Source organism: Artemia franciscana, chromosome 1 (genome assembly GCF_032884065.1).
Source record: "Artemia franciscana chromosome 1, ASM3288406v1, whole genome shotgun sequence".
In the NCBI taxonomy this organism is placed as follows: domain Eukaryota; kingdom Metazoa; phylum Arthropoda; class Branchiopoda; order Anostraca; family Artemiidae; genus Artemia; species Artemia franciscana.
The window spans coordinates 15877317-15891660 of record NC_088863.1 but is presented as its reverse complement, the minus strand read 5'-3'; the positions used below and the strand labels follow the sequence as shown (position 1 = coordinate 15891660).

Below are 14344 nucleotides of genomic sequence, written 5' to 3'. Positions count from 1 at the left end.
AGAATCCTCACTCAAGGTCAACTATGTCACATAAACTTGTTGACTTGTTTCTTCCGCCTAACGTTTTTCCCCTGAGAAAACTGACTAATTTTTACTAATTCCATGGTTAGACCGAAACTAACTATGCCTCTAGTATTATAAAACTGCGGCAGAAGAATAGCAAAATAAAATTATATCTTGTGATGATATAAATCATCTCTTTCAACCGCTTATGAGCTTTTATGCTGTCATTTTTACCCGCGAGGGCTCATCTTAATTTCAGGTTGTTTTTATGCATACATGCAAATTACCCTATGCTCTCATAGTTACGTCACTTCTAGCCAATTCCTGATAAGTATTTTTTTTTTGTCAAACAACACTGGCAGTTAAGCCAAAACTTATGGAGGTCGATGTGCAGTATCCTTAGAGACATTGTCTAACAAAAGTTATGAGCATGGCATCAGAAAGAGCAAATAAGTCTGGATTTGCCGCAGAAGCACAAAGAAAGGTGAGGCATAAGTTAAAGTAGCCCAAAATAGACTCCAATTACAAGGTCATCAAAGTCTAATACTTAATTAATAGCCTAATACTAGGCTATTAATGCCTGGGCTGTACACAGGCATTTTTTGGTGGAGGGGGCCTAATAATAAATTGGATTTTAACCATAATCCAAATGAGAACTGTCTAGGAATCGGGAAAATTCGGGATTTTGAGAGACCCTTGCCCCTAGGTATCCCGCTGCGTATATCCCTTGGTGGAACCTAGAATTTTGAGGAGGGGTGTATACAATAAATTTCCCTTTCAAAAGAAAAAGGGGTATGTTCTATAAAAAAAAGTTTAAAGAACTTTTACAGAGACTGCCCTTGAGCACTGTAGCATGAATAGAATAGTGTTTCTGAAATAGCATTTTAGTTTATCCCTAATCTTTTAATTTCTCTGCCTATTAGGCCTACTACTACTACTACTACTAAGAGCTCTCTGTACTTGTCTAATATACAATACACTCGAGAACTTGTATCGCGAAACTGGTCAAACAGCTTCTTCATACCAGACATATAGCTTCGGCTTGGTTGGAAAATACATTATAGCTGTAGTTTAATTTAATATTTAGTTGGTATTTTGGCTAAGTTAGGTTACGTATTTAATATAATGCGCTGTGGGTGACCCTCCTTCCATGATCTTTTGTGGTAGTTTTCATAACTTTGTTACTAAGCAATTGTATTTTCATTATATTTTGTTGTATTTCAATAGAATTCACCAAACTTCAAATCTCGAATGTGTATTGTATAATAAACAAGTACGGAACAATCTGTAGCTGCAAGCCGCCTCAGACCGACACAGCTGCCTATACTCCTCATCTGCCAAAATCTATTCAAAGCTTCACTCTTTATCACTCCAAAAAAGTGTTGATTTTCTTTAAATCCTTTTTTATTGCCCCTTTCATTCTATTCAAATACGACCTGCTTTTGTTCGGCCCCAGATGGATGGCCGTAAAAGCACAATCCTCTTGATAGTCCGTGATCTTCATCCGTAGTAAAACTTGCCCTAGCTATCTCAACCTTTCTTTCATTACAGCCAGAGAAGATGGATTAGACCTGTATTTTTTACAGAGCTTGATGTTCGACATACGTTCAGTCAAAGCAGTACCTGAAACTCTGGGAAACATTTAACCAATCTTCCTCTGCCTTTCGGAACTCCCACCTTTCATCACCATTCATGACTAATGGCTTTACCGTAGCTTCTAACATTCTAATCTTATTTTGCAGACTTATCTTCTTATTTTTCAAGACTTGTTTTGCATGTGAAAAAACTTGACTACTATCATTACTGTAGTTTCAAGCATTCTAATCTTATTTAGGACACTTATCCTTTTATTCTTCCAAACTTTTTTCGCCATTAAAAAACATTATTGATCTTTGCTATCCTACTGTTCACGTCTTCGCTGCATCAGCCGCTTACACCTCTTTACCTTCTTTTATTCCTAGTCTTAGTGAATTAGTCTTACTAACATTAATTTTCAAACCAATTCTTGCACTCTTTAACTCTCAAAATCTCCAAACATTTATTCATTTTTTACATTTCATCTAAGACGCTCAAATTGTCTGCATATTTTAATTCTGTAAGAGTTTCATCTTCCCATTTTATTCAATGCTTCCTATAACCTTTGTTTCTTATCTTAGGACAAGTTCCTTAAAAATAATCCATATAAACGGGGATGGGACAAAACCCTTCCTAACTCCTGATCCGTATTGAAATCAGCAATTACCGGTCCACACGTTAGCATAGACAAAGTAAAGAATCACACTAACGAGATTCTTAAGTTACTTCTTGATTTAAATCCTTCCTTATCACCTTAATTACCTTATTTTTTACTTATTACCTATAATTCATTATTTATTAACTTATTTAATTACCTTAATTATTACGTTATTATTTTATTATTACCCTAGTATATATATATATATATATATATATATATATATATATATATATATATATATATATATATATATATATATATATATATATATATATATATATATATACATATATATATATATATATATATATATATATATATATATATATATATATATATATATATATATATATATATATATATATATATATATATATATATATCGAATCAACAACTAACCTCACTTTCGCAAAAATCAAAGTTAGTCAGGCGAAGCATACAAAAGAGTATTTTCAATAACAGTTTTATGCAGTAGTCTTAAAGAAAACAATTTGAGACCCGATTTCGATCTGACAACGCTAAAGAGACGGTAAGCAGAAGCGGTTTTGGGAGACAGAGGGGGCACTTGTCCCGGGCTCATATATGTTAGGGGCGCAAAATTTCAGATAAATAATCTAACATTTATGATGATTTTTTAATTTTATTTTTATCAAAATAAAGTAGAGGGTGTGATTAGCAGTAAGTTTAAGCAAAATTTATTCCGATTTTTTTTTTCGTATGTTTTCCCATATAAAGTAGCAAAAATTACATCTAAATAAATTTTCTTAAATAAATGAAAATTTTCTTAAAATTTGGCTTGATTTTTTTTGCAGACAGAGAGGGGGGGGTAAGCATCTATTCGTGAGTAAACCAAACAAGGTATTTACTCAAAATTTTTCCTCAGGTGTTAGAGGCCAGAACATCCAATGGCGGCACTCTATACCCAATATTAGGAGACTAAAAAGTTTTCTTTCTAAATAATCCTCAAGCTTTTGGTCCTATTTTGAGTTTTGATAATACCACCAAATGATATGCTATTTGGAATACCACCAAACGATAGGTTGATTAGAGAAAATGTATACTGGGTATTAAATAACACTGTTCCGGTTTTATTCGTATCAAAGGCAATTTAGTTATTTGTGGGCCAGTCAGAAAAGCATGTCAATGCTTGCGTTACCACTTTTTCAATATTTTCTGTGTTAAAACTTGTTATTATCACATACAGAGAGTACAATACATAGATACGTACTTTATTAGTGGCTGAACCATATACCCGGTATGTCACGTCTACAACTACGCAGGGGTGTAATTTTGCCAAAATGATGTTTGGGGGGGCAAAGTTGGAGCCAATTTTCTCAAATCAAGTGAAAAGAAAGTAAAAACTAAAAAATTAAGCGGTTTGATACTATAAAGGTACTATTTAGTATTTTAAAAGTACTGCAAAAGGTAATTTATAGAAGAATATAAAAGTAACTTACAGTACCACAAAGTTAAATATGTACTAAAAAATGATCTGTTTCTGTTAATACTTAAATTATGCAGGTCTATCTTAGTTTTGACACGATTCTGGAAGAAACTAAATTTCAAATGAGGGAGCAAACTGGGGTCCGAAGGGCACACTGAGTTTTGGGAGGGGTAGTTGATCCTCCTGCCCCATAGCAAATTACGCCCATAAACTACGATAAATGTAAACTGACACAAAAAGAAACGAGGAATAAACATGACAAGTGATAAAAAGACAAAACTACGAATAAGTTAAAGACGAAGAAGAAAAAACAAACAAACCAAAGGGCTACGAACTGAATAATAAGCATGTCACTTTAGGTATCAACCAATAACATTGATCCATTCGGACCCTATCAATGAGAGATTCAACTACTAAGGACCGAATAAATTTAGAAACACCAAGTGAATAGAAGTTGAATGTATTGTATAAAAACTGAGCAAAGAAAAAATTATTAGCACATTCAAAGAGGACCTGAAAACAATTTTCAACACCACGATACGAGCAGATTAGGGTGTTAATTAATCCAGTTCTATGTAGGAAGTATTTTAGGTGGCTGTGATCAGTCACATATTGGGCTGAGTAAGGAGTAAGGTATATATATATATATATATACATTAGCAACAAGTTTCTTCATAAATGACACAGATCAAAGCGCACGGAAACGGAAAAACCGTCTGCGTCAGAGCAATTGGTCTACAATGATCTCATGGTAATGCACCTAAAATTGTCATTGCGCGTGAGCGAAAGAAGTCATGAAGAGAGGTCTAGTTTGATGTGTGTCAAAAAACTTTAATGGAGAGTATATGACTTTTTGCTACTTTCGAAATGTTTCTACTATGATAAGAAGATGGTTTAATTTTTTTAAGAAATACAAGGTCACTCTATTTACAAAAAAAAATCAGCACCCAGGTAATGAGGGAACTCCCAAACCCAGTGTACCAATTGTGATATATTGCGTTGGTCAACACGCTACGAAGAATACCAAAAAATAGTCAGCATAAGCTTGAAATTTTGAATCAATAGCAACACGTAGCTCAATTATATTATTAATATTAACGGATCAAAGAAATTGAGATAATATACTACATTGGAGGCGAAAGTTTCCAATTCAAGTGTAGCGGCCTTTGCAGGGCAGAAAAATCTATCAGTCAAGAAATTATGAATTAGTTGTAGAAGCCCTACAATAAAATTTATCAGTTAACTTTTTTAGAGTATTGGTATGCAAAATCTTATACCAAATAATAGTAATAAATTATTCCCTTAATAAATATAAAAATGAACACGGAGAATTATACAAAATCAACGAAAAGAAAACTGAAAACTACAAAATTGAGGTTCTAAAAAAAAGAACTCCAATGAATAGCTCATATTACTCAAAGTAGCTCATGAAAATATAACAGACAGCTTTTGATAGCTTGATAATACATAGCACTAAAACACTCATAATAAATAACACATAAGCACTAACAAATTGATCAGTTTTATTTAAGCTATGGTGACAAAACTATCTATCCACCTAATAATTTATCAAATGCACCTTTACTATAATTAAATAAAAAAAACTACTTTTTTTAACTGAAAGTAAGGAGTAACATTAAAACTTAAAACGAGCAGAAACTACTACGTGTATGGAGGGGGCTGGTCCCTTCTCAACGCCCCGCTCTTTACGGTAAAGTTTGACTCTTTCTCTCAATTCTACTTTATTAAACAGTAAAAAACTTTAGCGTAAAGAGCGGGGCGTTGAGAAGTGAACAGCCCCTTTCATACACGGAGTAATTACTGTTCGTTTTAAGTTTTAATGTTACCAATTACTTTCAATTAAAAAAAACTAGTTTTTTTTTATTTAATTTCTGAACGTTTTTGAATTAATGCATGTTTGATTTTGGCTCTCCGCACGTAAATTATTGAAATTAAATTGTCATACTAATTCTTTTTTGGCTAAATGCCTTCCTCTTAGTTTTGATCAGATGATTTTGAGAAAAAAGGGGTGGGGGAGGTGGTCTAGCTGGTGGGGGAGGTTGTCTACTTTTAATTTTTAACCAACGTTTTTATTAGTAAAAATATACATAACTTAAGAATTAACCTACGTAACGAACTTTCATATTCTTATATCTTTATTATTTATATGAGGGGGTTTGTCCCATTGTTAATACCTCACTCTTTACACTAAAGCTTAAATATTGTCCCAACTCTTTAAGAATGACCCTTGAATCAGAAAGGCTGTAAAATAAATAGTTGAAATTACTAAAAATACTTTAGCGTAAAGAGCGAGGTATTTAGGAGGAGATGAACCCCTCATAAGCGTAATAATCTCTATTCGTTTTAAGTTTTAATGAAGCTCCTTACTTTCAGTTGAAAAAACTTTGTCATATTTATTTTTTCATTGTTTTTTTATAATAATGCTAGAAAATCCTGCGCCCACTTCATTGAATTTCTCTTCCCCGATGACCTATTCTTCCAAGGAAAGATCCTCCCGCATAGCCCCCTCTCCACAACTCTCCCCCCAAACCAAAATATTACCCCTGAAAAACGTCTGTACACTTCCCAATAACCATTACTGTATGTAAACACTGGTCAAAGTTTGTAACTGTAGGGGAGTAAGTCATCCCAAAGACATAGTTATTATGGTTTTCGACTATGCTGAACAAAATGGCTATCTCAAAATTTTGATCCGTTGACTTTGGGAAAAAATGAGCGTAGGAGGGGGCCTAGGTGCCCTCCAATTTTTTGGTCACCTAAAAAGGGAACTAGAACTTTTCATTCCCGTTAGAATGTTTCCTCTTGCAACATTCTAGGACCACTCGGACAATACGATCACCCCTGGGGAAAAAAAAAAACAAATAAACACGCACCGGTGATTGGTCTTCTGACAAAAAATACGAAGTTCCACATTTTTGTAGATAGGAGCTTGAAACTTTTACAGTAGGGTTTTCTGATACTCTGAATGCGATTGTGTGATTTTCTATGACTAATGACTAATTAAGATTTTATGACTTTTAGGGGGTGTTTCCCCCCATTTTCCAAAATAAGGCAAATGTTTTTAGGCTTGTAAATTTTTATGACGAAGACTAAATTTGATGATACTTGTATATTTAAAATCAGCATAAAAATCCAATTCTTTTGATGTGTCTCTTAGCAACGAAATTCTGTTTTTTAGAGTTTAGGTTACTATTGAGCCGGGTCGCTCCTTACTATAGTTCGTTACCACGAACTGTTTGAAAAAAAGAACTAAGAGCTTATATGGCCTGAGCTCTAGCAACATTCCAAGAATCAATAGATTGATTTAAAAGGAAAATCAGATGCTTAATGCCGGTCGGGATTTAAAATAAGAGCTCTGAGTCACAGGGTCCTTCTAGATATCAAAATTCATTAAGATCCGATCCCCCATTCGTATGTTAAAAATGCCTCATTTTTTCTAACTTTTCCTCTCCTTTCAGCCCCCCAGATGGTCGAATCGGGGAAAACGACTTTATCAAGTCAATTTGTGCAGCTCCCTGACATGCCTACCAATTTTCATCGTTATAGCACGTCCAGAAGCACCAAACTCTCCAAAGCACTGAACCCCACCCCCTAACTCCCCCAAAGAGAGAAGATCCAGTCCGGTTATGTCAATCACGTATCTACGACATTTTATTATTCTACCCACCAAGTTTCTTCCCGGTCTCCCCACTCTAAGCGTTTTCCATGATTTCCAGTTTCCCCCTCCAATCCCTCCAATGTCAACAGATCTGGTCGGAATTCGAAATAAAAGCTGTGAGAAATAAGTTCCTACTAAATATCAAATTTCATTTAGATCCGGTCACCTATTCTTAAGTTAAAAATACCTCAATTTTTCAAATTTTTTCAAATTAACTTCCCCCAGCTCCCTCAAAGAGAATGGATTTGTTCCAATTATGTCAGTCAAAAATCTATAAACGTTTTCCAAGATTTCCTGTTTCCAAGATTTCTGTTTTCCTCCTCCAACCCCCTGTGTCCCCGGATCCTATTCGAATTGAAAATGGGGCATCTGAGACGTAAGATCTTTCTATATATAAAGTTTCATTAAGATCCGATTACCCATTCGTAAGATAAAGATACCTCAATTTTCACGTTTTCGAAGATTTCTGGTTTCCCTCTCCAATTCTCCCAATGTCACCGGATTTGGTCGAGATTTAAAATAAGAGCTCTGAAGCACAGGGTACTTCTAAATATCAAATTGCCCTAAGATCTGATAACCCGTTTGTAAGTTAAAAATACCTCATTTTTTCCGAATTACTCCACTCTAAGCATTTAAATCCACTCTAAGATCCCTCCACTCTAAGTATTTTCCAAGATTTTATGTTTCCCCCTCCAGCTCCCCCCAACGTCACCAGATCTGGTCAAAATTTAAAATAAAAGCTCTGAGACACGGTTTCCTTCCAAATATCAAATTTCTTTAAGATCCGATCACCCGTTCGTAAGTTAAAAATACCTCATTTTTTCTAATGTTTCCGAATTAACCGTCCCCCTACTCCCCCAGATGGTCAAATCGAGAAACAGGCAATTTCTAATTTCGTCTGGTCTGGTCCATGTGTCTGGCCAAATTTCATCGTCCTAGTTTATCTGAAAGTGCCCAAACTAGCAAAACCGGGACCAACAGACAGACCGACAGAATTTGTGATCGCTATATGTCACTTGGTAGATAACAAGTGCCATAATAAGCATAGCATGAATTGCTTAAACTTCTTCCTATAATCCCATTTTTTTAGATCGAAACTGTACAAAACCATGTCTACAGTGTCACCTTTACTTGGATTTTCCCACGAACATCTAGTCATTAAACTAAGTCCTACTTACATTAAATGAAAAACAAGGTTTTTGAGGTAAAAGAAAAGGATTTGTTAAGATTCAAATAAATTTATGTCATCTTGGGTATGAGGGGGACTACCAAACCTCTTTATTTCCAAACTTGCAACACTATAGATTAACAGGAGTCCAGATAATTTAGCCTGTGTGTCCCTACCAGTTGTTTCCATTGGAGATGGAGGGGGCTATACCCCCAAGGGTTTTCGCCTCTACCCCCTTGGGGTCTGAAATAAAAAATTTTTGGGGGTATTTTCATTCAAAATATATTTTTTTGGTATTCAGATTGAATAAGTTGAAAATTATGACAACTTCACCCATCTAAAATTGAAAATTAAATTTTGTTCCCCCTTCCCCCACAAACTCGTGAATTTACTTCACTAAATTTAATCAAACATTGGTTTGAAAATGTTCATATTTTATTTAAATTCTCTTCGTAATACCAAATGTAGAATCATTTTAAGTTTGATTTTGTCTACCCTTACCTCAAACAGACGTTTTTAGCTTTTGTGTAACAATACTCCAAGTAAAGTGCTCAGATATGGGCTTTTGTCATTATAAATAAAACGAATCTTTCTAAACAGAAGAAAATTCCCACTCTTTGGACGAAAATTTAATTTCCTTTTATCGTAAGGATTGTGAATACAAGTATGAAACTAACATTTTCATCCTAAATTTACCTATCTTCTTCCAAATGAATGAAGGCTAGAGATTCAATTCGTAATCATCTGAATGCTCGTCTCATTCATCTAGGGCATCTCTTACAATACTTTTTTAAATATAGTCCTTGAAAATAAGCATTGAAATATTAAGCAGCCTTTTCCGCCCCATTAAAAAGTTTGCTGACTTTTGCTATAGTATATAAATATTAGCAGTTGTGACTTCTTACTTGTAGTCTTTTTTCACCCATTTCTGTCAGATTTTTCAAATCTGACCTTCTTATATCCAAGGTTGGTTGCCACCCTACCAGAATCAGCCCTAATTTCTCATGTTCAAATTTAATTTCAAACAATTCGTGGTAACGAACGTGAGGAGCGACCCGGCTCAGTAGTAACCGAAACTCCAAAAAACGAAATTTTTAAACCAATAGTTACATCAAAAGAATTGAATTTTAATGCTGATTTTAAATATATAAGTTTCATCAAATTTAATCACGTCTATTAAAAGTTATGAGCCTGAGAAAAATTTGCCTTATTTTAGAAAGTAAGGGGAAATACCCCCTGAAAGTCATAGAATCTTAACAAAAATCACACCATCAAATTCAGTGTATCAAAGAACCCTTCTGTATAGGTTTCAAGCTTATATACAGAAATGTCGAATTTTGTATTTTTTGCCAGAAGACAGATCAGGGATGCGTGTTTATTTGTGTGTTTTTTTCCCCGGGGGTGAACGCATCGACCCAGTGGTCCTAGAATGCCGTGGGAGGGCTCATTCTAACAGAAATTAAAAGTTCTAGTGCGCTTCTTAACTGACCGAAAAAATTGGCGGGCAACTAGACCCCTTCCCACGCTCATCTTTTTCCCAAAGTCACTGAATCAAAATTTTGAGATATCGATTTTGTTCAGCATGGTCAAAAAGCCTAATAACTATGTCTTTGGAGACGACTTAATCCCCCACAGTCCCAAGGGGAGGGGTTGCAAGTTACAAACTTTGACAATTGTTTACATATAGCAACGGTTATTGGGAAGTGTACAGACGTTTTCGGGGGGGACTTTTTCGCCTTGGGGTGGGATAGATGGGGAGAAGGGTTTATGTGGGAGGAATCTTTCCCTGGAGGAATGAGGGAAGGTAATTTAAATGAAGGGGGCGCAGGATTTTCTAGCATTGTTTCAAAAAAATGAGAAAATAAATTTAAAAAAGTTTTTTTCAACTGGAAGTAAGGGGCAGCATTGAAACTTACAAAAAAACAGAGAATACTACGTATATAAGGGTGTTCATCTCCTCAACAGCACCTTACTCTTTACGCTAAAGTATTTTTAGTTATTTCAACTATTTATTCTACGGCCTTTGTGATCCAGGGGTTATTCCTAAGGAATTGATTCGAAATTCAAGCTTTAGTGTAAAGAGCGAGGTATTGACGAGGGGGCGAAACCCCTCATATACGTAATAAAAAATGTACAAATATAGAAGCTCTTTACGTAAGTTAATTTGTAAGTTACGTATCTTTATTACAAATAAAAACGTTCGTAAAAAAAATAAAAAGTTATAGTTGCATTTTTAAGTAGCCAAAAATTGGAGGGCAATTAGGCCTCCTCTCCCACATCTTTTTTATCAAAATCGTCTGATCAAAACTATGAGAAAGCCATTTAGCAAAAAAAAAAATTAATATACAAATTTCGTTTTAATTATTCATGTGCGGTGAGCCAAAATCAAAACATGCACTAATTCAAAAACGTTCAGTAATTAAATAAAAAAAAACAAGTTTATTAACTGCAAGTAAGGAGCGACAATAAAACTTGAAACGAACAGAAACTATTCCTTATATGAAAGGAGTTGTCCCTTCCTCAACGTCTCACTCTTTAAACTAAAGTTTTCTATTGTTTTAAAAAGTAGAACTTTGACAAAGAGTCAAACTATAGCGTAAAGAGCGAGGCGTTGAGGAGGGGACAACCCCTTTCATTAACGGAATAATTTATGTTCATTTAAGTTTTAATGCGGCTCCCTATTTACAGTTAAAAAAAAAACTTGCTTTTTTATTTAATCCGTATAAGAATGATGGTCATTCCTGAAAATGCACACCATTAACAATACTTGTCAGGGACAGGTTCAAGCATCCGAGATAAAAGTTTTGAGCAAAATGAATGAAATTTTAGATGTTTTGCAAATTAGGGTGCTAGAAATCAATTACATGTTTGAAAATTAATTACTAAGTTTAAGTTGCAAAGGAGAGTCGCTAAAAAGACTAAGTCGCTAAGATTAGGAATAATTGAAGATGAAAAGGTGATCTTGAGCAACATAAATATTTATCAGGTAGACAACTTCACTTACCTTGATAGTATAATTTGTAAAGACGGTGGGAGCAGTGAAGATGTTAAAAGTAGAATAGCCAAAGCTGAGGGTGTTTTTTCGCAGTTAAGCTTGGAAGAGTAGGAAGATAAGTCTGTAAACCAAGATTAGAATATTGGAAGCTACAGTGATGACAGCGGTCAAATATGGTTCTGAAGCATGGGTGCTCTGAAAACATGAATGAAGATTTGCTAAATGTGTTCCAGAGTAATCGCCGACGGATAGTTCTGGACTGACCGTATTTCAAACAGTATGCTTTGCGAAAACTATGGTTCAATCCCGCTTTCTATGACTATAATGAAAGAAAGGTTAAGATGATTAGGGCACGTTATGTTGATGAAGGATGACAGATTTCCGAAAATTATCCTTTGCGGCATACCAACTATGACTAAACGGAAAGCAGGTCGTCCGCGGTTGGGATGGGAAGAAATCATAAGGAAAGATTTAAAAGCAACTGAAACTTCCTGGGAGGATGTAAAGAGGGAGACTTTGAACAGATTGGGATGGAGTAGGAGCGTCCGTACCTGTGTTGGCCTCAGGTGCTGCAGTGAGTTATTAGTAATTTTAGTCATAGTAGGTGATGAATGAAATATCAAGTAAGTTCAAAGCTACTAGTGTCTTGCTTTTAAAGGCGACTGCTTCAATAAGAAACTCTAATAATGTATCCACAAACCCTCCTTCTTCTATGTAATGTAATGTAATTTTCACTTGAATTTCACTTGAATGTAATTTTTGTGCTCCCACACACTTAGAATTTTTCTACAACAAGAGGATAGCACCCTATGGCACAGTAATTGATGCCTTAGTTCCCAAATAGCTAATCAATTTAGCTATAAATTTGTATCCTAAAGAATAAACTTGATACCAAGCGGAATTATGATCATTTCAGAATTTTACTTGAAGCCTATTCAGGCAGAATTGTTTTTGTGCTCTTCAAGACGGCATAAAACACTATTTTTCTGTTGCTTTTGATTGGAAATCTAAATTTAACAAGTTTTAATCTTTTGAATCGGCATGAAAATTAGATTATTCATGTATATACTGTTATCAAACCTCTTTTTTTTCAGAGTATAGGCTGCTATTCGGACGGATCACTTTTCGCCTAATTTTCGTTATCATGAACAGTCTGATTTCGTCTAAGCTGTTATAATGATAAAAAGCATAATGATAAAATTTTTTAGCCCTACTTTCAAAAGTCATGTGCAGAAGACGTTACAAGCCAAAACGTTAATTCCTAAGACTGCGCTGGCCTTCCAAAGGTTTTGAGTACGTGCTGCTTTTAACAAAGGCTAATTCAAGAAAAAAACCTAAAGCAAATCATACAATCAATAATCGTATTACATTATGCTTAAACAATTTCTATTTAGTTGAAATCAACTCTAATTTCTATTTAAAAAAAAAACGAACAACTGAGACTCAAAATCTTATCTGTTGCCGTTGGCGTCACTCCCAGCAAATCGCAGATAAGAGTCGTTTAATGACTATTGGTATCGGAGAAAATTTTGGTGACTATTTAGTATAGTTAGAAATTTTACTGGAACACAATCAAAAATTATGGCTAACGTAAGAGCTACCAAATCTGGATTTGCTGCCGAGGCACAAAGAAAGGTAACCATATGCAAACTTGATTTTTGGCAATTATTAGTTCAAAATACAAATAGTACGAGATAAAATCAAATCATTATACATGAAAGAACGTTGTCTTCATTCGAAAAAAATAGGGATATTGCATGGCAGAAATCAGAAATAAATAGAATATGAATAAAGAGAATAATTTAGCCCTACATTGTGAACGATTGTCGTTTTTGGCCATCAATCTCAGACCAAACGGAAAATAAGTCGTCTCTTGAGGGATGGGGTGAGGTTATAAGGAAGAATTTAAGGGAAATCAGACATGGGAGGAACTAAAGAGTAAATCTTTGAGTATACTGGGGGGATCTTGTGTAGCTTTGTCGGCCTTAAGCAGATTGGTGCTGGATCTAGTTGCTTGTGGTAGTAGCAGTAGCATGTATGAGGGAATAACACACCTCATAAAAATTTCTATAAAAATAAAATTTACAAAAATAAAAATCAAAGAGGTAGCTGGTCTTATGTTATCAAATTGGGTCCATCAAAGATATTGTTGTAAAATTACCGTAAAATAAAAACTCGATAAATAAAATTGGTAAAATAAGGCGAAATCGGTAGAATAAGGTAGGATTGGTAAAAAAAAAAGAAGGTAAACTAAACTACTCCTTAGGAAATACAGAATAAAATTCGTGTTTTAGACTCGCCCTTTACCTACAAGACGAGTAAAATTGGTCAGATAAGGTAAGATTGGTAAAAAAAAAGAAGGTAAAATATGCTACTCCGGGGGAAATGCGGAACAAAATTGGTGCTTTAGAGTTTACCTTTAGCTATAAGACCAGTTTAGCATATCCTTTAAAACATCACTTACACCTTTTACTGAAATTTTTTAATGATTCTGATTTTCCTGGGCTTAAAAAAAGATCCCTTCACCTTCACCACCAAAAAATGTCCCTTCACCTAGAATTTCATATATTTAATTAGCTGTCTAGTTTATCCCTTTGGTAATCTTGTGCCTAGGGTAATACCTCAGTAATTGGACAGTGCCTGATTTCGATCGTCAATTTTGTAAAAAAAAAAAAAATCCAATCAAATTTACCATTATTTAAGAATATAATACTCATTTTTACTCGTAATACAATACTCGTAATACTCATTTTTTTACGTTTAACAGCCTTGTTACCCTAACTGCCTTGCATATTTAAATAATCGTATTCAGCCACGTT

General features: G+C 34.5%; 1 protein-coding gene across 2 annotated transcripts in view; it reads left to right on the top strand.

The window, feature by feature from the left end:
* The first annotated feature begins 365 nt into the window (after positions 1 to 365).
* The window catches only part of LOC136026282 (myophilin-like), a 49443-nt gene continuing 35464 nt past the window's right edge, over positions 366 to 14344 (top strand). The window contains exon 1 of one of the 2 annotated variants that reach the window (XM_065702677.1): positions 366 to 487. In XM_065702677.1, the coding sequence (XP_065558749.1) occupies positions 428 to 487 (60 nt within the window). In that variant the 5' untranslated portion in view covers positions 366 to 427. Of the gene's footprint in view, positions 488 to 13005; positions 13161 to 14344 lie in introns of those variants that run through there. The other variant, XM_065702686.1, reaches the window with a different exon arrangement.